Source organism: Lates calcarifer, linkage group LG23 (assembly GCF_001640805.2).
Source record: "Lates calcarifer isolate ASB-BC8 linkage group LG23, TLL_Latcal_v3, whole genome shotgun sequence".
NCBI classification, from domain to species: domain Eukaryota; kingdom Metazoa; phylum Chordata; class Actinopteri; family Centropomidae; genus Lates; species Lates calcarifer.
In genome coordinates, this window is record NC_066855.1 from 64,185 (window position 1) to 91,583 (window position 27,399).

The following is a 27,399-nucleotide window of genomic DNA, read 5'->3' on the forward strand; positions in this document are numbered from 1 at the left end:
CACCTAGAAGAGAGTTGGCCAAGTCTGCTTGTTGAGTGATGATCATTTGATGGCACCTTCTCTGCATGACCCTGGGCAATTGCATCTTTCAGGAATTCAGGAATTTGTTGGCAAGTAGAACAGAAAAGGAGTCAATCTGTTTTTACTGAAAAACTGCTTACACAAGTTTTTGTTGAAATTGTTGAGTGAACATGTGGAAACCTTTCTTGTTTGCACAATAAGCAAACTACAAACTAAAAACTGTTGCAATGAAGCAGCAGCCTCCACACTCTCAAGGTCATGAGGAGGATACACAGTGGAATTCATGTGGCTTATAAACTCAGAAAGATTCAGTAAAATCATCTAAAATAATCTTTAACCTTCTGAAATCAGAGAGGCCATCCAAATGTTTCCAAAAGATACAATACTGTGCAGGTCTTTAGATCCATTAGATTTGTTGTTTTAGCAATACTATAATGGTCATATATAATTATTTCTCTCTTTATTAGAATACAATCAGTAAATACAGGAAATGTGTATGCAGTATTCAAACAGAAAAAAGTAGCACTAACCTGGCTCTCTTGAATCTAAATGGAAAGGAACCCTAATTAATGTCATTGCTAACACCTGTATTTGTCCTACTATTTCATGTCCAAATGACTGCTGTGAAAAAGGCATATTACACCAGGTTTGTGCAAGACATGCTTGAGCATTACCTACACATGTATAAGTTTAACTCATTTGAAACTTGCTGATATAAGACCACCTTTCAATGCCACGGATCACAGAATTTGACAGACATTGTTTTGCATCAGCCAGGCCACTCTCAAAGGGAAATCCACAAACAAACTGGATACTCAAGATGTGGTATTTAAGTGAAATCATATTTGGAGAGAAGAACAGCTGATAAAACACAGACAGTCACGAACTGGTCTCCACAGAGTCCAGACCCGAATATTATAGAGGCAGTATGGGATCACCTGGACAGAGAAAGACTTAAAAGGCAATTCTGGGAAGTGCTAAAAGAAGCCTGGTATAATACACCAGATGATCACTTCAGAAAACCTCAAGACAGTCTCCTCAAAAAAGTTCAAGATGTGCTTTTGCTGTAGAAGCCGTTTTGTTCTGAAAATGTTGTGTTTTTTTAAATTCTGTGTACATATCTCCTGTATTTTCAGTTTGTATCTTAATAAAGACACTGAAAATAAACAAGGGTGGTCATTAAAACTTTGCTAAAACAACAAAGCTATTGGTGGCCTAAGACAGTGCACAGTACTATAGAAAATGTGAATTTAAAAAATATGTCTATGAATTGGTGTGTTGTACAGTGATGATTAACCCCCTAGGGAGTTATAAAGTCATAATGACATTGTATGATCACTAGTGTTGCAAAATATTCCTTTTGCAACACTAGAGTTGCAAAATATTCCTTTTGCAACACTAATTGCATCATTATTTGTTTATTTGTATTTTTAGATTTTCTGTTTTTGAGGTAGAGGGCCACTTGCACATCAACCTGAGGGCTGTGAGTAACTGTAGAACATTTTCAACTGACTTCACCTGTGAGTTCAGAGCTCTTTCTTTAATAAGTTAGATAAATGAAGAGAGGTTTTCTCTCTCTCAATTTGCTTCTTGCAACTCTAGTAACACACACATTCACACACACACTATTCAGAATGTGTTATGGTCAATTTCAGCAACTGTTTTTAATGTTTTATAGGCTTCAAAGCAGAAGACAGTTTCTTGTTTCTCACTCCTGTTACCAAAACCCATGTGTCATTTAAAAAGCATGTCTAACAGCATGTTAACTAATTTCTTTGTTTCTACCTCAAAAAAGTTTGTTGAAAAAACATGTTAATAATAATGATATTTGTAACTAAAAAAATCACAATATATGTTTTTATATATTTTTCTAAAAAGATTTTTTAAACTGAAGTAACACTTTAACCTTTCTCCTACTTCAGATCCATACCTCGACCTGAAGCCTAACTTTTGAAGCAGACCTGATGGAGAACGGTTCAGACTTGTTCATACTATCTCACATATTACTGCAGAGAACAAGCTGCCAGCTTGAAAACAATGATTTACACTGTTTGTGTTTCTGAGTGAATGAAGAGTCAACAGTATATTAACAGTGTTTGGAGCCACCAGGAACCTGAACTCATATAATCAATATAAAACAAATGTTAATGTTAATAATATTAATAATATCATTAAATAATGTTAACTGTACCTGGACATGATGAGATGGAGCCTCATAAACTCCAACTACAGCAGCTTTCAGTTCTGTATGATCTCTGGGAGTGTCCTGTGGTGTCTGGTCCTGTGGGTTGCAGGAATGGGCCTCCATGGATCTGGTTTACTGTCAGACATATAAATGGAAACATTACAGCCATCAGCTTTATTGTTATTATTAGTACAATGTTAAGAACTTCTGTCAGATCAGTTGTTGTTAGTCCTACAATTAGTTTTTGTTCAGCAGAAGCCTCTAAATGTAGCATTATCATGTCCATATATCAAACTGACCACAGGAATATGTTGCTGAAGAACTTTGAGTTTGTTGCTTGAAGACTTTTCCTCTGACTGTTCTGGCCTCGACCTGAGTCTTCAGTCTGCTGGGAGAAGCAGAAATGTGATCAGTCTCCTGTTCCTCTCAGCTCCCACTCTCAATTATTTCATCAGTTTTAATGTAGAGTGACGTCCACACATCTGCAGTGCTGCTTTATTCCAGCAGGTGGCAGCAGACAGACCACAGCCTGGACTCCAGACAGAGAGTATTGGATCGAACTAGTAATGATAAGAGTGGTAATATTGATCGATCCTAATGATACCACCCACCCTCTAGTCTACTTCTAATAAATGGCAGGATGTTTCTTTACAGCAGAGTTTTCCTGAGTAGTTGACAACAAAAACCTTCAATTGTTGGAAGAACGTGAAAAATAAAATAAATGACTGAACATCCACAAACATCTTCAGTTAAAAACATAACTACATATACTGCTCTTGATTTCGGCGGGTCTGTGTGAAGTCTACATGAAAAGTGAGTCAACTAGTTGATTGGTACTAGTTAGCTAACTGCAGTCAGAACACAGGTCAGCAGAGCTGGTGTACGGTGTTAAATCAGACAGTTAGCTCCCATAGTTCTCCAGTATCGTATCAGGACCAGTCTGCACATTATTTCACTTTATGACAGGACATTAATTCGACATGTGTAGGACTTACATGAGATATTTTAATAACAGATTCACTCTGCAGCAGCAGCGGCTCCATGTTGACTGTGGAGGAGAAAAAGCCGCCAAATGTGGCCGCCAGGTGTCGCAATGCACCTGTGTAAACATACGGCGGGTTCACTGAGACTGAGACTCAGCATGTTACTTAAACCACATAAAGAACATTAAAGAAAACAACATTATATAAAACCTCTTTACAGAAATATTCTACTGTGACATGGATAGAAAAACAGATGGAACTTGATAACATTTACAGATTTCACCAGAGAGATTTTCTGTCAGAAAAATTCACAGATAGTTTAAACTATTTCACTTTACCGGGAGCAAATATGGAATCCTAAGTATTCAAAAGTAAACATAATTTTTTTTAAATGAAATTTAAAAAAATCATTTAACACACACACACACACACACACACACACACACACACACACACACATTGGTTGTGAAATTAATGTGAGGAAATAAATCAAGTCATTCACACTTGGCACCATTTGTCTGTTGCTATTGTCCATGACTGAAGCTTGGTAGATGCACAATAAGATTCTCCATCTTAACCATCTTAGCCTGCCAAGATCTGATTGGTGGATTGATTCTCCAGCTGGGTGAAACAGGGGTCAGACCTGTTTGAATCAGTGAACATCAGAAATGTGCGCAGAATTTCAGAGGCTTGCAACCAAAACAAATCCAGCCTCAGCAAAGGGTCATGGGAAATGTAGTATTTGGAGAGAACGGCCTGTACTGATAGCAGATGAATCTGATCCTAACTAAAGAATGGATTTCAAAACGTCTCTACAACACCTCGATTTGACAGCTGCAGTGTTTTCTGCGACCTGCTGACCTCTGAACTGGAAGCCCTTCCTGTTGGCTCTCCAGGGTTGCAGCCGGTGTGTTGACGCTGAGCAGGAGGAAGTGAGGTAATCGCGCTGCTGACATGATAAATCCCACATGAAAACAATGAATTATGGGAACACTTCCTCCTCTGTCCAAACCTGGAGCTCCCTCTGTATCTTCCTCTCTCTGACACTTTCTCTTCCTTCCTCTCTTCATCTGGTTTTCATTCCTCCTTCATTATGTCTTCTCTGTGGCTTTGAATCAGGTTTATTTTTGTTTTGCTCTTAAGTTTTCTCTGCAGTTCCTCTCCATGTGCAAACATGGAGAGGAACTGCATGACTTGGAGAGAACTGCAGAACTGCAAAAGCTAATTCTAGACCATCAACAGGTTTTATTTTAGTCGTGCATTTTTGTCAACTTATCTGACATAATCAGGACCTTTCATCGAGCGCCTATGACCTGCCCTGTTTTTATTTGATCTGCTTCAGTCTTTTACATCCTGTCACTCTTTCTCCATTTGGCTCATCTCTTTTTCTCTCTAATAACATCCTTAGTTTCCTCTGATCCTAATAATACCAAATGATAATCATGCTGACAGTCACACATCCTGTATTCCTCTGTCACATCCCCTTCACTCCTCTGCGCTGCCTGTTTTTCTTCGACTGTTGGCTCCTGTTGTTGTGCTTAACTTTTTTCCTTTAGTGTTTTTACTTTTAAAGAGGGAGCTTTGGATTGTTTAGAGATCATTTGTGGAGGTAAAATGAATTCTGGAGATGTGATACAAGTTTCTTCCTATGAACAAATCTCATGTGCAGTACCAAACCAACACTGCGTCTCCTACTAATAAGCATCATGTGTAGATCAAAGCTTCTGATTTTATATCCTCTTCCTCTGAATGCACTCATACCTCGAACCATTTTCAGTTGAACAGATGTACCTAATAAAGTGGCCAGTGAGAGTATGTAACTGTGATCTATGTCTTCAGAGGGAACCAAAGGCCTTGGAGTGGAGAGCCACAGACTGAGAAGGGTAATCAGAAAGTGACGAACGAACATATTGTTGGTTTGAGTCTAAACTTGAGGACAGTAAGAAAAATTCAGATCAACAGCAGATTTACACTTTATTGAAGCAGAGGTTGGATTTCTGTGGCGCCACCCTCAGGAAAAGCTTAAAATTTTTTCACCCCACCAGTGGAAAGAATCTCTTGACACAAAAGTTTTTTTTCTTCATATTTTATCAATTCAACAGTTTGTTCAGTTGAAGCCTCAGGGGGCTGCTGGTATGACTACACACTTCTGTAAGTGGGTTTGTTCTTAGTAACTGGGCCGTGTGAAGCTACCAAGATGCAAAGTCAACGTTTCCACTTTGATCTGAGCCAACGAAAATGAAGAACATGTGAGACTACAAAGCTGCAGTTTGAGCACACCTGTATGCAGGAAGGAACAGAAAAGGAAAAGCACAAACATAGTCCTGTGCGCTCCAATAGCTGCTAACCTCACCACTTTACATGCACAGTCTGTAACCATCTGCTGCAAAGAGGAAGCAGGGGAGGATGTCTCCAGAGAAATGGATCCAAAGCAAATAACTCACATCATCCCTAACCCAGAAATGGATCCGGGAAGGAAGTGATTTAGCACTTGTCCTCCATCCCTGGACATCCGTCTAATGGGTCAGGAAGGAAAATCAATCTCCATGCATTCATTAAACATCTCATTTTGGCCTGATTACTGTAGAGAGAGCCTCTTCAAACATCACCACATTTCCTTCAGGGAAATAATACGATGTGAGCACAGAGAGCTTCTTTCATTCATCTGGCTCCTGAAAACATGGATGTAAATTAGCTCTGACAAGCTCTTACTCTCCTGGTGCAAATATTTAAAATAATCACCACAAAGGAAGGTGATGACAGATATAAAGTGACTGACTTTCTGTTTGGTTTCTCCAGTTCTCTCCAGGTCACTATGTTTGGGGGCTCCAACCTCTCTCTCAGGCCTTCCTGTGGTGACCCCTCTCTCCAGATCAAAGGCCTCATCTGGGCCCCCCCAAGAGGATCATCTGCAAAAGCAAAGTCTGCTCAGAGTTTGAAAATAAGGCCAGATGTGTCCAGCTGGACACTACAGGAGATTTGAGTCACATTAAAGCTCATAAAACATTTTTTTTCCTCCATTGTCACTGATTTTCTCTGTTGATTGCTGAGCCTCTTCAACTCACTCTTTGGGTGGGGTCGGAGGTGGGGGCAGGGGGCAGATAAACTGCGCTTTTAGAAAACTTTGATTCTGGTTGAGCTTCTCTGTGCAGCAGCAACATTAAGAAGCCAAATTGTCCTTTGTATAGACATCAACTTTATTTGCCTGTAAACTCGGAAACTTAAAGGATAACTCTGGTATTGTTGAGCCTTTTTTGAGTCTTATTTTCTCGTGTTTTTTGGGTGTAAATGGTTGATAGGGACAAAAATGTTTGGAATCTGTGCAGTATTGATCAAGAACAGATTGTTATTCTAAGTGTCTGACAGCATTATGGATAGGATTCCTACAGAGACAGACCTTCTTATTAAAGCTCTTTATTAATCCTTTTTGTTTGACCAGAAACACCATTATATATTTGATTTTTGGACAATTTGTATGTGAACTCTCAGTTGTGTTTCTATTTTAAGGATTTTTAAAGGTTTTTAGAGATTGGCTCATTCACATGTGTTGCTTCCTTTGCAAAGCCAAGAATTATTTCAGTTAGAGGTGCTCCTTAAGGCCAACTGTAATTAAACAGTTTCCACCTGAATGATGAGCGATAAGTGTGACTGCTGCAGTACAGAGACCCTGAACACACAGAAACCAGGCTTCATGTGTCGGTGGCTGAGCAGGGAGTTTTTTTTTCAGTAACTTGTCCTCTTTGGGATCTGAGGAAAACTTTAGCGTGAAGTCAGCAGAACTACATCAAAAAGTGCAACTGTAACTTCCCTTTGTGCTATTTAGGCTGCAGCTGCACTGAGAGCTGGCTGTAAGTTTGGAGGGGGAGGATATTGGAGCAGAAAAAACCTCCTGTTACAGACAAGACCTGAACAAGGTCAACTGTCGACCAGAACCAGAACCACCTGCTGCTAACAGGTCACCTCATATATTAACGATCTGAAGCTTTTAACAATCAGAAATAAGTTTCTGAAAATCTACAGTCACAAAAACTTTACTTTAAAGCAACACTATGTGACTATTTAATCTTTTAAATCTCAGCTTCTTGATCATTGTGATGGTTCAGTGTAACAGGAAAAATGGAGCCATTTGAACACCTGTTTCTCTGTGTAACTTTGGTTTTTCAGGTTTGATCTCCCTCTAGAGAACTGTAGATCAGTTAAAAACCAGTGTTCATCTCTGATATCCAGCCAGGAAACTGACGCAAATATCAAGAGTTAGAAACAGAGTTTAGTGTGTTTGTTACAGTGACAGCACTTCCTGCTCCAGAATGAGAAGGGGATCATGGGTAATTGGTAAAGGTACGTTGTGTTGCTTTAACAGATACGATATTTATCACAGTTACTCTGCAGTTCTGTGATGGGATTCAGTGTTTATGACGCTCACAGTTCTCTTCACCTCACGGTCCTCAGTGGACCACCGTGGATGTGAAACCGGAGCCGTATGGAGCCTCAGAGGACAACATCAGGATCAGCACAATAAACAAACCTCAGCTGTTTCTGTCAGCTGATTCCTCCCAGATGTTACAGTTTGCAGGTCTGGAGCTGACTGTGGGTTTTCAGCTGCAGGGTGGAGGCCTCCCAGGGACCAGCAGGAGGATTCTGGGAGAGGAAAAGTGACTCCATCACTGCCATTATCAGATGTAAAGTTTCAGTTTTATGGCATTACTACTAATAGTCATCAGAGGATTTAAGTTCTGTTCTACAGGAATTTACTTCAAATTCAACCAGCAGTGAACCCACTGAAATGAGTCACAACTCAGAGACGCTGATAAAAAGTTCAGCTCACCTCTATTATGGGTAAAGCAGAGGCTGGTAGAGGAAGGTCAGCAACGGGCAGGATGGAAACCAGGAGTAAAGGCTGGAGCTCATGAGAGAGAATGGGGAACAGGTGAGCAGGTGGTTGTGAGGAATCAGGTGACTGGAAAGGTGGGAAGGGCTGTGGGTAAAAAGTCTACATTTTGAATGTTGGAGTGACTCAGCTTTAAAGGATAACTCTGGTATTTTTGAACCTGGGTCTTATTTTTCCCTGGGTGAAAATGATTGATTGGAACAAAAATCCTTGGAATCTGTGCAGTATTGAACAAGAACAGTGCACCTGACAATTCCATATCAGAGCATGTCCACTAAAGTTCTTGTTTTTGCCACTGCCAGACTCAGAATGTTATTTTATGTGCCCAACAACATTATGGATCGAATCTAGCTTCTTGTTAAAGAGTAAGATCCTTTTTGTTTAACCAGAAACATCATTATATTTCACAACCAGACTCCATTGACAAAAACAGGAATTTTACAGAATAGGAGCTGCTGGAATACGTCTGCCTCCATCTGTTAGTTAATTAACAAAAGTAAAAAAAGAAAGAAAAAAAAGACTTGTGATCATGTAAAATTAGTTATAGGGATGTTAATGATTCAATTTCATTGACCTTATTGAAGAGCTTAAAATATCAGCAGGCCTCTGGTCTAACTATGGTCAGCGGTTCCAGCTAGACTGTAATCTTTTGTATAATGTCGAAATGTTAAAATGATGTCAACTTAAATGATGATGGAAAAAAAGAATGTACCTGTTAAGATTTAAGAAACTGACACACACAATCTGTTTTTCTCCTCCATCAGTTACTCCATTAATACCATTACATTAATTAAAGGGGGATATTAATGTACATGTGAGTTGGTAAAGCTTCACAGAGAGATGTTATGTATCTGTATGGATGTGAAACAGAGCTGGACAGACAGGGTACCAGCTGAAGAGAGGAAAGAGTTAAAACTTTTCCTGTTGGTCCAGTAGGAGGTGGTATGGAGAGGGGGTGGGTGGGGTGGTGGTGGAGGGGAGTTAGGAGGGGAGGTCCCCCCCGTTTTTTCTATTGATAGCCATATTCCCCCCATTTATTCCTGCAGTCAGGACGATGCAGAGTGACGAGCCGGGAGGAGACAGAGAGAGAGAGAGAGAGAGAGGGAAACTGAAGACTGAGACTCGACCTGTGGAGCCTCCACACTGAGGAGAAAAACGTGAGGGTGTGAGTTCATCTCTGTGGATGGAAAAATAAGAAAATAAGAGCTGCAGGGAATGGAAGCGCTGCACACTTCAACAGTAGGTGCTTTTATTTTTCTCTGAGCAGGAGAAAGCTGCATTATTAAACTGCAGTGATGACAGCCAGACAGGTTTACCAGCAGTAACTATCAGATCTGTGTGTGTGTGTGTGTCTTCTCCATTCACATCCATATAAACTGTTCGATCTCAGATGAACCTCCATAAATTTTCTTTTTCAGACTGAAGTGAAATCAGTTGTGAAACATGACTAAGTACAAGTGCTGTGCAGAAGTACAAGTTTGAAGTACTTAATTTCATGGAGAAATATTGTACTTTTTACTGCAGTACATTTGTTTGACAGCTATAGTTACTAGTTACTTTGCAGATTAAGATTTTACAGATAAAAACAGATGAACGACCTACAACAGTAAAACTATAATGTGAATATAGCTATACTAATAACAACCATCCACTAATTGAATGTGGGTCATTCTGCATAATAACATTACCGTTGATATTTTAAACCACAATGAACTCTGAATCTGTACCGACCTGGCAATTACATTGTTCTTTTTTCACAAACATTTCCTGAAATCATGTTTAGTTTCCCTCATAGAGACTTGATGTCTTCATCTTTACTAAAGAGCTCTTCCACTGATGTTTGATTCCAGCTGGTTTATAAGGGAATATTAGTGTAAATAAAAACACAGTATAAGTATATATTCACCTAAAACAACCTAGGGGAGATGAACATGCTTTTTTCAGCCCAGCAGTGGAGGCAAAACTGTGGGCAAAAAATCCCATTCCATCACTGTCGCTCATTAACTGTAATATTAATCATTTACACCCAAAACTGCGTGAGTTGTTAAAGTGACTCCCTCCATTCACATTCCTCCTGAAATCTTAAATTATCTTCAGTTAAGGTGGACGTAAGCTCAGGTATACGTCACTACAGAGATGATGGATCACACAGTCTGGTGTATGAATAACACCTCAGTCCTTTCCGGTGTTATCACAACACGTTTCCGTTATGGCTGTACGCCATCACAAAGCTTAAAATGCGTAGACATGACACGTGAAATGTTCTCAGCTAGACAACTTGGTGTGTAGTTCCTGAGATTGTTGTACCACACAGTTTGTTGCTGTCTAATGATAAATGGAGGTGAACACTGTGGACTGAGTCACAGTCAATCTGGACCTTTATTGAGACCATTATTCCTAATTTTCCCTGTTTTTTAATGAGGCACCTCCCTGCTACATATTCTGAATTTACTATTGATGAAACGCCTGTCTCTTCCATTCATCTGTTTCACATTAAAGTTTGATTAACAGCAGCTGAACATCACAGAAGCACAGCAGCAGGCGGACTAACTTTCTCTAGCTCAGAGAAAGAGATGTATTTTCATTGTCATTGTGGATGAGTGGGAGTGCACTCTGTTGCTTTGGAAATATTCTTTTGTGATAACGTTTGGTCATGATTTACTTATTCATCTGAAAATATAGCACAGACTAAGATTAGAGAGCTACAGGAAATGAGTCCTAAAACCTGGATATCCATTACTTCCTGTTTAGTCATCATTAAGTCGATAGGTTTCTGGTTAAATGTCTGAAATAAGGTCTGTGGTTTTAACACAAGCTCAAGACATTTTCAGGTTTTATTCTCCGACATAAAATGGGTCAGTAAATCCCCCACTCCTGATGTTTGAAGCTTTTACGTGTCTTAAAAAAGGCGGTTGCTAACGAGTGTCTAAATGAGACTACAGAGGTTGTCGGGGACGTTAACATGAAAACCCATCTACTCACCAGTCCACCTTTACAGCCTCGTTGTGTTTCTACTCACGCTCTTTCAAACTCTCACTAACTTTCTAAGAAGAAAGGCTTTTGTAGAAGAGCTCAGAGCTAAATGAAATGACCAGTTGGAAGCTTAGTGGTGGAGACGTTGACGTCATGTGACCGTGGTGTTGGATTTCAGTCTTAGTTTATGTCCATTGCAGGCAACCATAGCTAGACCAGAGGCCTGCTGATATTTGAAGTTCTTCATTAAGGTCAGAGAAACAGAATCAGTAACATCCCTTTAATTTTCTGTTTCCAGCTAGCTGTTCTGTGATTGGCTGATTGCTGACACCAGCACCAAGATGGCCCACCTTTTCCTCGCTAGTAAGATCACCATGCCAGACGACCTCCACGGTAAAGGTGGTCCCAGGATTCCCAGGAGCGCCATGAAGATGCCAACATCAATCTCTGCTGAGAGGCTGAACCAGGACAAGCCAAGGAAGGACCATGGCGTCATCGTGACCACACACATTCCCCATGTCAATGAGGTCCAGCTGACAGCGGCCACAGGTGGCGCTGAGATGTCCTGCTACCGCTGCACTGTGCCATTTGGCGTGGTTGTCTTCATTGCCGGCATTGTGGTCACAGCAGTGGCGTACACCTTCAACTCTCACGGGTCCACCATCTCGGTGCTGGGATTGGTGCTGCTGTCTGCTGGAGTGGGACTGCTGGGGTCTAGCGCCATCTGCTGGAGGGTTCGACTGAGAAAGAAGAAGGACAAACGCAGGGAGAGCCAGACTGCCCTCATGGCCAGTCACGGATACTGTGTGGCCTGATCACCGTCCATGAAAACACCTGTTAGGAACTTTAGAAGAGTCAAGTTTAAGCTCTGGACATCTATACAGTCCACATGATAAACTTCAGGGAGACAGTGAGTCTGAACGCACCACACTGACATGTTCACAAACAGTAAAGACACAGACATTAAACTCACTGACCTGGAAGCTCAGGCAATGGCAACTGTGCAGAAACCTTAAAGGATCAGGCTTTGGAGACATGGTGGCCTGCAGGATCATTCAGTTTGACTACTCCATGTTGGACGATGGAGGAGGACTAAACTTTCTTTTACCAAGCTCTACTGTGGACACAACGAGTTTAACAGTCAACTGAAAACAATTTGGATAACTGATCAATTGTTTACGTCACTTATGAAACAAAAGTGCCAAACATTATCTGGTTTCAGCTTCTTGGATTTCCTATTATGGGTCACAGGTGGTTGTGGATTGATGACTGGACAAAACAAGACATTTGAAGACATCACATTGAGCTCTGGAGTCCCCCAGAGGTCATATGGTAGAAAAAATACTGCCATGGATATCTGTTTATTTCTAAACTGAACACATGGTTTAAGGAATATTTATATCAGTCAGAATAAAAACTGGGAGTTTGAATCACTAATGCAGCTTTTAATTGTCAGAGCTGCTAAATGAAAGCACAGACTAATAATCAGTGTAAAAAAAAACATGATATCCAATATGCTATATGCTGAGTTTCTGGACATCAGTCATTTTTGGAGAAGCATAATTTCTGCTTTAAATGCTAAAACAATAAATTTAATCAATTTAAAATTACATCTGATGCAAAAAAGTAAAGGTATCAACATACTTTGTGAAGCCACTGTAAAATATGCATCAACAATCAAAATTGGACTAGAGAGAGAGGACACATATATTAGTATATGACATTGATTATCAATATGTGGTTCATTCAGTGGGTTAGAATAACACATTTCATTACCATAAGTTTATATAACACCCCACTGCTTTTATTCTGAAGGTCAGAGGTCCACATCAGACTATCAAACATCCTATCACTATGAATGCACCGAAACTCATGGTTTGCATGGATATTTGAGCTACGTTTTTCCTGCTTTTCTGACACTCGACTAAAAACTACAGGCACCAGTTGATGTGATGTAGATGAAGGTTAGTCATAGCTCTACAAAGCTCACTGATGATGTACATTATCTGTAAGTAAATGCTGCTAATAAGCTATAAAAGACATTTAAGAAGGTACTCTATTGCTGACATTTCTCTTTCTGAGACAAAATACAGTCATCTCTGATTGGCCCTGTTAGTGACATCCATATGTTACTCTATGATTCAGTCATATTGAGGAGGAAATATGGAACTTAAAATCTATGGGATAAAGAAAATAACTTTGAATATACAACCTGCTGCAGGATAACAGGTAGAAAACATGAAAGGAGTGCTATGTGGATGAATCACAAAGTAATAGACAGAGTTGGGAGGTCACTAACAGGGATATTCTTTGATATGCATGCCACCTTGTATGTTTTAAACTAGTGCACTATGATCCAAAGTGATGAAAACTAACCAAACTTCATGTATTCCACCATATTAAAGAGCTCACATGTAGTTATAAGTGTAACTGTTGAACTGAGGGTCAGTCTGAAACTGTCTCTGTAGCTCAGTCTTATTTATTCTGTATCAACAGATATATAAGTGGAATATATTTGTTTTTATTAAAGTCAAGATTCAAGTGCCAACCTGATTTCTTCTTTTTAATTTACTCATTGAGGTTTCTGTTTGCAGAGCAGGTTGAGGACGGGCTGGAAAGTTATAGCAGCTCGGCTGTTATATTTAGTTGTGTTTATGTTGCCTAGCATCCCACAGACACACGACCAGATAATAAACTAAGGAGGGGAGGTGGGGGTTGGGGGGGTGGCAGACTGGGGTTGCGTCATTTGGAGGAGGAGGTGGTGGTGACGGGTAACGGTTACAACGCGTTGTCACTTCTGCAGTGCTAACTTTATCTCCACCGGAGTGCAGCATCCTGGGAATGTGGGAGGAAGGGGAGGGGGGATAGATGGTAGATGGGGATGGGGGGTGGGGTGAGAGACAAGCAGAGAGTGGAAAAAGTAAGAGAGAGAGAGTGGTGGATGCAGAGTTGTATCACTTGAGCAGATCCTCAGTCTTGTTTGTGAGGAGGTTCAGCTCCTCTGAGGAGCTGTGGGGGTGAAAATAGAAACAGTACAGTGGAAAAAATCACAACCTCACAGGATGTGGAACCACAGTCACTGTTGAGAAGCCCTGACATAGATCACCACCCTCTGATGATTAAATATCAGATCAAGATCACGTTTCTCAACATCCTGCTCCACCTCTCCTGGTGACTCCCCTAGTCGGAGCTAGATTAACCTCCTGATTGTCGGTCAGTTCATCCAAAAACCAACCAGGTCTTTAGAACAAAAGTAAAAATGCCAAAAATTCTCTCAAATGCCAAAAGGAAATTAGAATGTATTTAATGGGGAATGATGGATGGCCTTTTTTTTTTTTTTTTTTTTTTTTTTTTTTTTTTTTTTAAACATTGATTAAGAATTTAAAGTCTGACATATAATTGCAGGTTGCAGCCTGAGAGTTCGACCTGTCCTGAGGTTTGCATGCTGTAATGACTTGACCTGCTGAAAATAAAGGGAAGTCATTGGATAAAACACAACTTTACAACTGAAACAGTTCATGTCCACAGGATGGAGGAACCAGAACAGGTGATATTATACTTAAGATCTAACAAATGTGCCATTAATCAGATTACGTTGACAGAAATTTCATGGACAGACAACAGACGAGGAAAAACAAAATGCATAAGAGAGGGGGCACAAAAACCATCATGATAACACATCGATTATTATGTGGTCATAAACCAAAGTACTGGACAAAATCAAAATCTTGACCTGAAGATGGCACTAGAGATAAAATTAGAGAATCACCAAAGTTTTTACAGTACAATGAGAATATTAGAGCGAAATTTCATGCCAATCCATCTGATAGTAGTTGAGATATTTTATTAAAAGCTAAAAACATCAACCTCATGGTGGCATTAGAGGAAAAGTTGGAGAATCGTCAGAGTTCTTAGGATTTAGTTTGTTTGGAGTTAGTTCTTAGGAAAATCTTTCTTTGAACAAAATTTCAATGGACAGACAGACTCATACTGCCATCTCCAGAGCTATGTCACTAGCGAGGATAAAAACAGAACTCTTGTGGTTTGTCCATTCTGACATATTTACCTCTTTGTTGGAGGTAAATGATGGGGAACTGAACCTCTTTCTGAACTGTGGCCAAATGAATCAACGCTGACACTGGTTCTTTGTGTTTCTCAGACTGTTTTGTATCGGCTCAGGCTCTGTGAGGAGGGTACAGAGGGGAAATCCCGACCCTCCCTTCCCATCCTGTAACACACTGACCAGCTGAGTGACCAGAGGTGTAACACAGTGGCAGTGTCACCCCCCCCTCCCCCATCCAACCCCTAAAACACACCCCAGACTCTCAGCCGGAAAGGGCCTGGCACGCAAAGAGACAGGGAGTCGGCACGATTAAAGTGGATCAGCCAGAGAACAGGAAGGAGTTTCTGTTCCTACACACCCTTTACCAAAACTTTGAACTAATTCCCCAGCAGGCGTGTGATTGTACTGTCATCAGAGGAGCTGCAAGGTCAGAGGAGTTGGCCCAAGCCTGAAGACAGTGAAGCCTGGTTCCAGAGTCAGTGCCCATCTTTGATTCTTTCCCTCGATTCAAATAGGTCTGGTGTTTAACTTGTGGAGGTGCAAAGACATGAGTGAAGATACCTATTTTTAAGGAGTAGATGGGACAAAATCAGTTCGGTGACACAATAATGAGGCAACTTCAAGCCGTCATAACTGTTCTGAGGCCCTACAATATGTTTCTCAGAGGATGTTGAGTCTTTTGGCAACAGAGCATTAATGTGCGTCTGTGGTGAAACATTAATGAAGAATTGACTGTTTAAACTAATGATTGTCTCAAACTGGAGCCGTTTTAATGGTCTCTACTGTACACACAGAATAAGCAAAGCTCATTAGAGATAAAGCTCAGGCAGAGAGTGTCTGGGTGTGTGCTGAGGTGAGGTTTAATTACCTGTCAGCAGACAAACTGCAGCTGTTGCTGACAGGCTCTGTGACTCGGTAATGAGGTTGGATGTGGATGGTGCTGTCAGTCAGAGCTGCTGGGAGGCAGCATAGCTCGTTTACAGACTTGTGCTGAAACCCTCCTGTTTTCTGCAGCTAAAACTGGAATGTGATGGAAACCTCACATGTCCATTTACGGGAGTCATGTCTCTCTGCTGAAATTATGAAATTGAAGGTGTGAGCAGTGATAAGGAGTTTGCAGGTCAGTGTCTCAGTGTAAGGACAGCCTCTCCTTTTTCGTTAAACCTCTGGAACTGGAAGGTAGGTTACATTTTCAAATGAAGCAACAGACTAACATCTCTGAATTTCACTGATGTTAAAAAAGAAGCAGGGATTGTTTGTAGTGAAACGTTGGACACGTTCACGTACACATCGTGAACGTGTTGTGGATACAGGATGTGGTTCTGAGCGTTGTCTGCGGGGCTGAGTGGCTCCAGCTGGTCTGTGGTGGGAAAGATCCTGTGATAGAAGCTGGTTTTAGCCTCTGAGGGAGACCAACCAGCAGGGCCAACAATCGCAGAGAGACCCCAAAAGGCCCCCAAATGGCCCCATTAACTAGGGAGAGGCACTTCCTTTCATTTTTCAAAAATCCATTTCTCTCCCTCCAAACATTTTCTCTGCATGTGTTTCTTTCATTTTGTGGTGTGCTGACAGATTTAAAGGCTTATTGAAATAATAGGGGGTGTTGCAGCTCCCTGTCCGAGGTGGGTGCTGTAACAGATGGGAGGGGTGCACGGAGCGGTGCTGCCTCAACGCAGGAAGTTCACATTGTGTTTGAAAAGAATGGCACCCCCCGTTTTGATTGCCACCAAAAAAGGTTGTGATAAGAAGACTGAAGCACAGAGGTGACTCCATTTCCTTTAAATAACACAATGCTCTCCATCAGGAGTCCAGGACCTTAACTCTCAAGCCTGCAGGGTCAGCGTGGAGTGATGGTGATGTGTTCGCGATCACACCTACACGACATTCTCATTTCTTGTCTTGTCTCCAGTTTTGTGTCCAATTTTACATATTTGTGCCCGTTGTTTCATAAACCATCCATGCCTGTGTGCACATGGGAATGGTTCACAGCTGAGTGTGAGGTGGCCCATTCAACAGCACATCCAAATTTGAGGTTGTGGCAAAACTAAGCACTAGGGGTGAGTTTCTGCCCCAGTGGAAGGAGTTTAAGTATCTTGGGGTCTTGTTCATGAATCAGGGAAACATCCAAGTTGTGCAATAATGGAACTATGCTGTGTTTCAGTTTTTGTACTTGTACTTATACCACACACACACTTCTTATTTTAAGTGTGCAAGTTCTTCACAGTGCACTTAAAGTACCGGGATGGTGAGTCAAAACAGTCCAAAAGTTACGTGTGGAATGATGGACACTTTTCACCATCAACACTCACCATCTTGGCTACATGGTCAAGGAAGGAGGACACGTGGTCTGCGCTGATGGCGGCATACCTTACATGTCACCTGACACATGGCGTGAATGGATGCAACGGCCCCTCTCTCTCTGCATTTAGTTAGTTCTTATTCTATTTTTACTAGAGAGAGAAACATTTTTTTCTTCTGTATGTCCTGAACATAGAGAGAAATTGACAATAAAAATATTTTGATCTGATCTTGATCTTGAGACGAGGTGCTAGTTTACATGTCCATCAGACACAATGTGGGGATGACAGCATTTTCAGACATTTTCTCCTGTCTGACATTCATAGTGTTGCACTCTGCCTAATGCAACCTGCTGTGATGAATCCGTGGGTCGATTTTCATTGAAACTGATTAAAACCAGTTGCTGGTAGAAGGAAGGAGATGAATGTAAAAAATGATGAGCTCGAAACCCTGGAGAAACAGAGGTAGTGTCTAAGTTCACAGCACAGTCACATACCTACACTCAAGTGCACTTACACCAGCTTTCATGTTTGTAGGTAGAATAGTGCCAAATTCTAGACGATATATAGCCAGTGTTGAGGGTAGTTTGGATATGAATAGTTTTTTATCTGTGCGTCCCAGTTTACGCTCCTTCAGATAATTTTTTTGGTCCATCTGTCGTCTGTTTTTCCTTTGTCTGTCAGGCAGAAAAAAAACCCTCTACAGATGGAGAACAGCAAAGAGTGTGCAAGGAATTAGCCTGATTCCTGACAGGAGTTTACCCCCCCCCCCCCCACACACACACACACACAGGCAGTGACAGGGTGGCCTTCCAGCGAGCAAGGCTGTCCCATATTTAAAAATCCCATTTTTTCTCCATGAACAGCTCTGTGTTTGGTTAAAGTTAGGAAAGATACCAAATATGAATCCACAGCTCCAGGAATTAAATTCCTATTGATTGATTCCATAGAGCACCAACATTCACAATGTCAATACAGGAGACAGTGTGCAGAGTGTTACCATATTTAACTTGACACCATAAAGCCCAATCAGAAAAACACAAGGACACATGCAGCTTGGTTGCGAATATACCTACATCTAGACAACTGCTAACAGTAGGACTACTGATGGTTGACCTAACGTCAGTCCATGAGAAGAGTTTGAGCTGACCAAGTTTTGATTGGTTGAACTCCACAGGAAGTGCAGAGACCCAGTCATCTTTAACACAGCTGGTCCCCATGTTTATTTAATTACATGTCAGGCATGAAATTCAAAATGTGGGTTCATTTCGAGAAGGTAATGATCCCCTGACCCTGAGAAGAGGACATGAAAACTCTGTCTGTCGCTCCTTGTCATGTGTCTTTGAGTTGGTACCAGTACCACACTAAACTTCTCACATGGTTTCATTTCAATAACTGATTAAATTATCGTTTTGATTTTCACAGCTATGCAGATGACACCCAGGTCTATGTGGCTGTTGATTCTGATGACCTGAGCTCCTTTCACTCCCTTGAAAACTGCACTTGAGTTTATGGATGACCCAAAACACAGAGATCCTCCTTACTGATCCAAAACATCATAGAGAGAGACTGTGCCTTCAATTTGCTACAATATCCAAGCACGAAGCACCTCAATGTGTTCTTGTTGACTCTGATTTAACTTTAATTTTAACTTTCCAGCTGCATATAAAGAACCAGAACAGAACCAGAACACCTTTTTGACATGTGACCCTTTAAAACAAAGGACATTTTAAAACTTTAAAAAGGGAAATTCAACCTGGAGCTCTTTGTCAGAATTTACATATTTTATATAACTGTAAACATTTCAAACAAAATGTGATTGTTACCTTCTCAGATTGTTTAATTTGAAATATTTCTGGAGGCCTGAAGAGGTGAAACCACCTGGTGTCATTTTCCTAACTTGTTAATCATCTTGTGACGCCTCAGGTTAATCTTGTGGGGTCCTGACCCCAGGTCGAGAACCACTGATTTAAAGAATGCTGCCAAGATCAGACCTTTTCTTTCGCATGTGCAGAGCTTGCACATACTTTTACTGCAAGTAAGATCCACTACTGCAAATCCTCTGTTCAAAGGTTTATCAGAAAAAACATTTGACCTGGTTAATTACAAAAATCTAGCTCAGTCATTTGTCAGCTAGAGGAGAAGAAACCACCCAGTGTGTAATGTCAGATTTGTTTGAGCTTCTTTCATGCTTGTGAAAATGAGTGTCAGGACTTTATGAAAAACATGTTAAGTCTTTTCCCCTCTCTGTTCCCGTCTTTAATCCTCTGTGTTTTTCAGGTTTTAATAACACTGATGGTTTTTTCTGGCAGCAGTCTGGTCACTTTGTCCCACTGCTGACATTTTCTCCAACCTCACAATAAAAACTGCTCCATCCTCTCATCTTTCAAGACACTGACCAACAGATTCATGGATTCTATTCAGGGAAATCACCTGATTTTGAGATAAAAAAAAAAACATGCTGCATCTCTCTCTGCACAGTCCTCTCTCTCTGTGATTCTTTTAAATGTTCAAAGTGAATTTTTGCATCTTTATCCTCTTCCCTCAAAAGTCTCAGTTTTAAGAGGTGATCTCTGCTTTTCACAGCCTGTCTTACTGTTTAGTGGGTCAGGCTGAACTTATACCATTAGCAAGTCATTTCAGCTTGTTTGGGTGTCCTCTCTCTAAAGTCTAATATCCGCTTTGCTATATTTTTCCTGCTCTGTTATTTTTACCCCGCCTTTTTTTTCCCCTGGCGCTCACCATCTGCTCTCGAGGACAGTAGTTTAGGTGTCCCTGGCTTGAAAGGTATTTCCTGATTCTGTTATTTTACAACATTTTTTGGAGAGACTGGATATCCTCTTTTCATTTTTCTATGTTTTATTTAGACAGGAGAAGGGTTGAGAGGTTTAAAGATGGACAGACGTCCAGAGACAGTGCATCTACACTGAATCTAAAGTCTTTCTGCAACACATGGCCCAGATTCTTACTGTGAACTTACTGATCTGTTTCTGCAGTTTAGGCTTCATGTGAATGTAGATGCAGAGACACATGAGAAGCTTGTAGAAGCTGATGCATAATGCAGAACAGATGCAGAATGAATCCAAACAAGATGAAGCATTTTGACTGAAAGCAGAGAACCAGGACTTTCATGTGGAACCTGTGTGTGTTTATATATATGTGGCTGATGGGGGTCACATGACATCATATATCCTGTATATGTGTATATACATGTTCCTGTTGGTGCTCAGTGACAATTTGTTTGAAAAAACAGAAGAGGTTGGCAACTGAAGCCAGAGAAAAGAGCACCACCTGCAGGCACTTAGCATACATGAAATAAAAATACAAAACATTTCTAATGTATCATTAATAATGCTTCATTGAGGTTGAAATAATAGGGTTTAAAGTGCAGAGCATGTGTCTACTTGAAATATTGATTGAGAGACTTGTTTTCCTGGAAATAAAAACTGTGGGGAAATAGATTTCAGTATGCTTCAAACCAGCTACTCAACAGGTTTGAGTAATACGACACAGACAAGGTACAAAATGAGCACAAGCTACTGTAACGACAGGAGAAAGAGGAGGGAGAGGTCCAGCATCAGTCAGCAAACCATAACATCCTGCCCATATTTGGTTGCTGTTACAAAATTACAGGATATTGCTGCAGTTTTCTACTTTCCAAGAGTTAGTTACACTGTGTATTTTTAGACTATAAAGTCATCATATTTTGAGGAAAAGTCATAATATTCCAAGAAAAAAAGTTGAAATATTTTGGAATTAAGCCACAAAAAAAGGTCACAATTTCTTCATTATATTTTGAGAAAGTCATGTCAAGATAAAATCCCAAATGATTGAGAGAGGGAAACGAGGAAAAGCAAACAGTTCATATGAATCAATATGAACACTGTTAATTTGCAGGAGTGAATTTAGTCATTAGAACAAATTAAGACACTAAATATTTGAGGTTGGACTGTGGTTCAGTTTCAGTCAACACCAGTGAGAAAGGATGACAGTTGTAGTCAGAGGAAGCTCTGTCTGTGAGGCTGTACTCAGGGCAAAAGAAGTCATAACCAGGATGTACTAACAGCAATACTCTTAAAATTGCATGTTTCGAGTTGGACCGCAGCCTGTTCTGTGACCTTATATGCTTTTAATCTAATTTGAAATGTAAAAATAATCACTCAGAGTGACATAATAAAGCAGTTGTTTAATACATATTACATGACTCCCAAAATCCCCCAGAGCGACACTCGTGGCAAGCTGACAGGTATGTGTTAGAAGTCCTGTCTTCCATTTTGGTTGGGTATAATTTTGTCACTACATGTAATGTGTAGTTAGGAAAATCAAAATGGTGGCTTAAGTTATTAAAACTGAGCAGCTTTAATCATTGGCTGCTGAAATTCAAGGTTGGAGGAGCAGCGAGGATTAACGTCCTTTAAAGCACAAAGCTTCATATCCACCCTGGCCTGCTGTCACTGCCTCTCTCTCTCCCTCTCTCTCTCTCTCTCTCAGCTGATCCCTCTCCTCATTTCATCTCTCTCATGTCGTCCTCTGCTGTCTTTTGCTCTCTATCTCTTTCCAGCCAGCTGTCCATCCCTCGTCTATCATCAGTATTTTTTTTGCTGTTTCTTCTCTTTCATCTCCCAAATATCTCTCTCTCTTTTCCCCATATTTCCTTTCTTTTTTTGCTGATTTTCCCATCCTCTCTTCCCTCTCTGGATCCAGGCGAGATATGAAGCGGCACCATGGGTTTCATGGAATTCTACCTGGAGATTGACCCCGTCACCCTGAACCTCATCATCCTGGTCGCCAGCTATGTCATCCTGCTCCTGGTCTTCCTCATCTCCTGCATCCTGTACGACTGCCGGGGCAAAGACCCCACCAAGGAGTATGCGCCTGACAACACGCCGGCACCGCCCAGCCAGTCACCCATACGCTTGGTGGTCATGCAGAACTCACCCACTTCGTCCCGCCACGAACCCAACAACTCGGCGGCGGGCCACGGCGAACTGCCTACGCCAGACCTGAGCCGGGAGCGGGAAAGAGAGAGGGAGAGGGAGAAGAGGAGTACTCTGGTCTGAGGAAGAGGAGGAGGAAGAGGAAGGTTTGGACTAACAACCATGAAGTGCTGCTGTATCTCTTTGCCAGTGTTTTTAGTTCTGGACTCTTATGTTGAATTTTTAACTTCCCTTGATGGTATCGATGAGCTGCTGAGGTCAGCAGGAGGTAAGAAACCAGAAGGATGACCCCACCCCTGCCCTGAACCCCCACTGCCTTCAAATTCGTTCAACACTTCACTTCTGATAATCATCAGACCAAAATGCTCATCATGACTTCCTGAAGCTTGAGGTGAAGTCTTAAATTGCCTGCTTTGTCTGATCAATGGTTCAAAATCCAAAGAAAAAACACAAGATAAAAGATGCTGTTGATTGACCAACTGATTAATCTTTGCAACTCTAATCTTTGCAACCTAAATAATTCCTGTTTGGTCCAGGAAGTACAGATAAAAGTTCATCTCACTATTATACAGTAACAAAATCACACTGTTTTTTTTAGGTTTTGACCCCAAAAAAAGGACATCTTTGAGTCCTGTTTGGATGCTGTGGTGACTGAGGAAACCTAAGCAGTTGTCTGGGCCCCTGGTTTACATCACAAAACAAGGGGTGCAAGTAGTAGAATTATGTCTAACAAAGACATCCCAAAGATATTACTTTACATTAATCCTTAATGTAAAGTAATATCTTAATCCTCAAATTTGAGACACTGGAAACAACCATTTGACATCACTCACTGAGGCTGTTTACTGTCAATCAACTAATTAATTAATCAACTTACTGTTTAAACAATAAGCGAAAAATGACAATGCACATTACGGGGACACCTGTCAGCCCACCACAATGTGGGGATGCAACCTAACTGTGCACCACATTGTGGGGACTCCTGCATTGTGGGGACAGGGGAGATGGTTCTCCAAAATGTAAACTGTTTACTTTGGGGTTAAGTCTTGATTATTGGGGAAAGGCTGGAAGTAGGTTTAGCTGCTTGTTAGGGGGATGGGTAGAGGAAGGTCCCCATAGAGATGGTGAGGGAAGTTTGTGTGAGGGCTTCTTTGGGTTAAACTGACACATCTGTTTGCCAGATTGTTGTTTTGTTAAATATCAGTTATGGTACAGTGACCATGACAACAACAAAAGTCCTAACACTTGTGTTTCCAGCATCCCATGAGGATCCAAATGTTGTCTCAGAGGTTTCAAAACGAGGACAAAACTAGAGTGAGGGTCAAAATAGATGAAAAGATGAAGCAAAAAAAGATTAGTGCGTCTCTAACATAAAGCACCCTGCATGTGAACATCTGCATATGTTCAGATATTACACTTCATTGTGTGTCAAGGGCATCTGTTCATCCCATACATCCATACAGTACATGTACAGAGTGTGTCGTGCCAGTGTTCTGTATGTTCCAACTGTAATCCATCACGCATTAGCAAATGCATGGAAATCAATTATTACTGATATGCGTCGCAGTGTGTGACACAAATCAGGGCCATTGTCACAACACCCAGAGTCTGAGCAGCTGATTGGTCCCATTCCCTTTAATCAGATTAACAGCAAATCAAAACCTGATTAATTAGTTTCAGGCCTGCATTCGGTCATGCTTTGTTCATTAGTCACACACTTTCTAACTCACCTAGATCTACATCTGTGTGGTTTTGGTTTGTCTTGGGCGGATTTTTATGATTGTCGAAACATCATTTTAAAATGGCAGCTTCAGACTCTGATTTTTAAGGACTGGTACTAAAGTGAGCATTTACTGTTGATGTTTTAAATATCTAGATGTGACTGCATCATATCTTTTAAAATTCTACTGCCTTAGTTGCAGCATTGATGTTAAGACTAATAAGAATAAAATTCACATATTATCAAATAATATTCAAGGATATATAGTGAATGAATTAAAATAAAATGAATACCAGGGATGAAAAGTGATTAACAATGATTGATGAACAATGATTAATGGTTAAAAACTAAACTAAAACTATAACATTACTCCAAACTATTTTGAGATACTGGGCTGTTATTTACAAGTTAACAGTGCTCAAATTTCAAATTTCTTTGCTTTCAGTTGTTCTGAAAATTCAAGCTGTGCTCTGACTTTTCAAAGCAAATTCACTACATGCAGCTCTTGGTTTCCAACATGTGGAAATGTTCAAGACAAATGTCATGTATGCTTTGGCTGCCTTCAGCACAGCTGCTCATGTTCTGTCCATCCTGAAGAACATTTGGAAAGAGGATAATTATTTTCACAGTAGAAACATCATGAATCAAATATAGTTGGCATGTTTCTTGTTAATCATTTTAAACCTCTTTGTAATGTTTATGTACATGCAGCTTTATCATCCATGCACCGCCCACTGCCTCATGATCTCTGAGTACTGTGATCAGATGGTATAGATGTGCTCAAACAACTGACTCAGACTTTTAGACTTACAAATGGGTGGTGGCTATATTGTCGTTGAATGAGTTAAACCTCAGTGACCAAAACATTTTTCAGGTTATGTAACATCACATTTCAACTCGTTAAAAAAACAGGTTAGGAAGTGTTGTCAGCTGTTGACTATAAATAAGCCTCCATTTATCCATGGAAACAAATAAGAAGTATCATGAAAGTCTAGTATTTGTTCATTAGAACTAAACTGACTGACTCTGAAAATGCAGTGTGCATTTAAACATTAGTTGTTTGCATCTTATCAATAAATAACTGAACTGAATCAAGTTTGTGCCAGTATTTTAAATGAGTTCAGTCATTGAGAAGTAGCCTATAAATCTGTTAATGAATAAATGAATGAATGAATTAAAGAAACGAATGAACATATGAACAATGAACATACATGCACTGTTGTAAAGATGTTAATTTGTTCTCCTACTAACTAAAGCATGATCGGGGTGGGCAGTGAGTGAACAGACAATTAAAGCAGTTCCTTCACTCTAAGTGAAGTGTTTCCATGGAACATAATGCAGGCAAAAACAACATTTCTTCAATTTCTTCATTTTCTTCAAAACAAAACTGGCAAAACTAATTAGGAGGAATTAAATGTCATTGTGCTGGTTATGCTAGATGAACAGTTGGGGTTTTTACCAAAGTATGTATGTTTAAAATTTTAAAATAACACATGGGGCTATGTTGGTAAGGGCATGTTGCTTGAGGTCCCATGACATGAGACATGAAATAAAGGGTTAGGGTTAGGGTTAGGGGTTTCATACAGTACGTGCAAACCGTGACCTGTTGGTGGCGCTAAAGGAAAAGTCAGAGAATTGCCAAAGTTGCTGGGATTCGACCATGAATATCTGTATAAAATTTCATGGCAATCCATCAAAAATCTATTGATATATTTCAGATTGCACATAAGTAGTGAACTGACCAACAGATCCTGCCATCCACAGAGCTCAAACCACTGAAACAGTTTGTGAACCACTGAAGCTCTGATAACCCTCCTGTGTAAAACATATAAAACATTAACATACAGAGTGGACACAGCAGAACATCAGCAGCACCAGACTGTGAGTCTGTAGCTCCCCTCCCCCCAAACTCTGGACCCTGAGGTCCCAGACTCTAAGCTCTTCGTCCTGCTGCATGACGCTCTGAAGCAGCCTGTAAATCCCCTGCCTGACCCCACCCCCTCCATCACCGAGATGAAGTGCACTGACAACATAAACCCTCACTGGACAGGGAAATAATGAATGGATGGATAGATGCATGTTCGTCACTCATCCCTTTGACGTATGCTGGACAGTAGGACTAACCCTTTGGTGGCCTCTGTGCGATGGTTAAGGTTTACAGATGTTGATGCAGCAGATGTTGGTGTTAACAGAGATTTTGTGGATGGTGTTAAAAGAATGTTTGTTTGGAGGGAACTCCACAGCACAATGTGATATCATGGGTGTATAAATAGCACACCAAATTTAAGGACATTTCATGTGTTATGTCTACACATTGTAGGCTCTTAGATATGAGATTAGTTGGTATTCAAGTATTCAACAAATTTAAACGTTTCATGAAAATCCATGCAGTTGTTGGTGACGTATTTCAATCAGTGGACATTCTTGCAAATCAACAGAAACTGGTTTTGGAAAACAGTTTTTATTTGTGCTGACAAAACAACAAAATCAAACCTCAAGGTTTCATAGCTTTTAAATGGAGGGTACTGCACTACCTAGACCACACATTAGTCAGTTTTCCCTTGGGCTTTAGCTGAACTTTGCACCAAACTTTATTAATTTTTTATGAACTTGTGTAGGAGGTATTCTTTAATCTGTCTTAATAATAATGTTTTTCCTTGTTTTTCCAGGGTGTGAACCACACCTGATGAAAAAACTAAATCCTAAAAGCCCCCTGAATTCCCACGATCAGCTTCCATCCACCTTGCCTGAACATAATCACATCCCGCTGCAGGATGCCGAGGACTCAACAGTGTCCAACGGGTCAGATTCACAAAGGGATAATTCTCCTCTGGGAAACTCGAGACGCTGGATTCTTGCCAAATACAGAAACAGCAGAGGTTGTGGTGTAGGAGCTTTGATTCGTCACTGTGTTGTTCCTGTTCAGCTTTTAAGACTGGAGCTTATGAATAACTGGGACTGAGGTGGTGCCAGATCCAGTTCCTCGTCGTTCAGTTTGCTGAACGGTGGTCAACGTGAATAAACTGAGTCATACTACACAGACTTGATTAATGAAAGGAGACCCCTGTTCCTCTGTGGCTGTTTTCCCCCCTGTTTACACCAAATCATCCCCAATATGACAATACCATAAAACTGCTGCTCAAACTTTTGTTGGATTAACAGCATGTATGTGAAAAGCACTCCAATACACTTTTTGGTGATTTTCATATTTTCACTTAGATCTAAACAGTATACAGCTTTTCTCTAGGGTAGGAAAAGTCTACTGCTACATATCTCATTATTCAAAATCTTCAAAATCCAATCATTTGATTGAATATGATTCCTAAAATTTT

General features: G+C 40.6%; 2 protein-coding genes across 2 annotated transcripts; both read left to right on the top strand.

The window, feature by feature from the left end:
- The first annotated feature begins 9,110 nt into the window (after nucleotides 1–9,110).
- On the top strand, nucleotides 9,111–13,598 carry LOC108874721 (transmembrane protein 100). Its single transcript, XM_018663245.2, has 2 exons — nucleotides 9,111–9,316; nucleotides 11,349–13,598. The coding sequence occupies exon 2, from the start codon at nucleotides 11,392–11,394 to the stop codon at nucleotides 11,863–11,865; it is 474 nt and encodes a 157-aa protein (XP_018518761.1). The 5' UTR covers nucleotides 9,111–9,316; nucleotides 11,349–11,391; the 3' UTR covers nucleotides 11,866–13,598.
- Nucleotides 13,599–22,134: 8,536 nt separating this feature from the next.
- On the top strand, nucleotides 22,135–27,098 carry LOC127139189 (small integral membrane protein 36). The gene is made up of 2 exons (XM_051066299.1): nucleotides 22,135–22,615; nucleotides 26,737–27,098. The coding sequence occupies exon 1, from the start codon at nucleotides 22,135–22,137 to the stop codon at nucleotides 22,468–22,470; it is 336 nt and encodes a 111-aa protein (XP_050922256.1). The 3' UTR covers nucleotides 22,471–22,615; nucleotides 26,737–27,098.
- The last annotated feature ends 301 nt before the right edge of the window (nucleotides 27,099–27,399 follow it).

Excerpts from the sequence above, each read along its gene's own strand:
- LOC108874721 (XM_018663245.2), top strand. The coding sequence starts at position 11,392 with ATGGCCCACCTTTTCCTCGCTAGTAAGATCACCATGCCAGACGACCTC.
- LOC127139189 (XM_051066299.1), top strand. The coding sequence starts at position 22,135 with ATGGGTTTCATGGAATTCTACCTGGAGATTGACCCCGTCACCCTGAAC.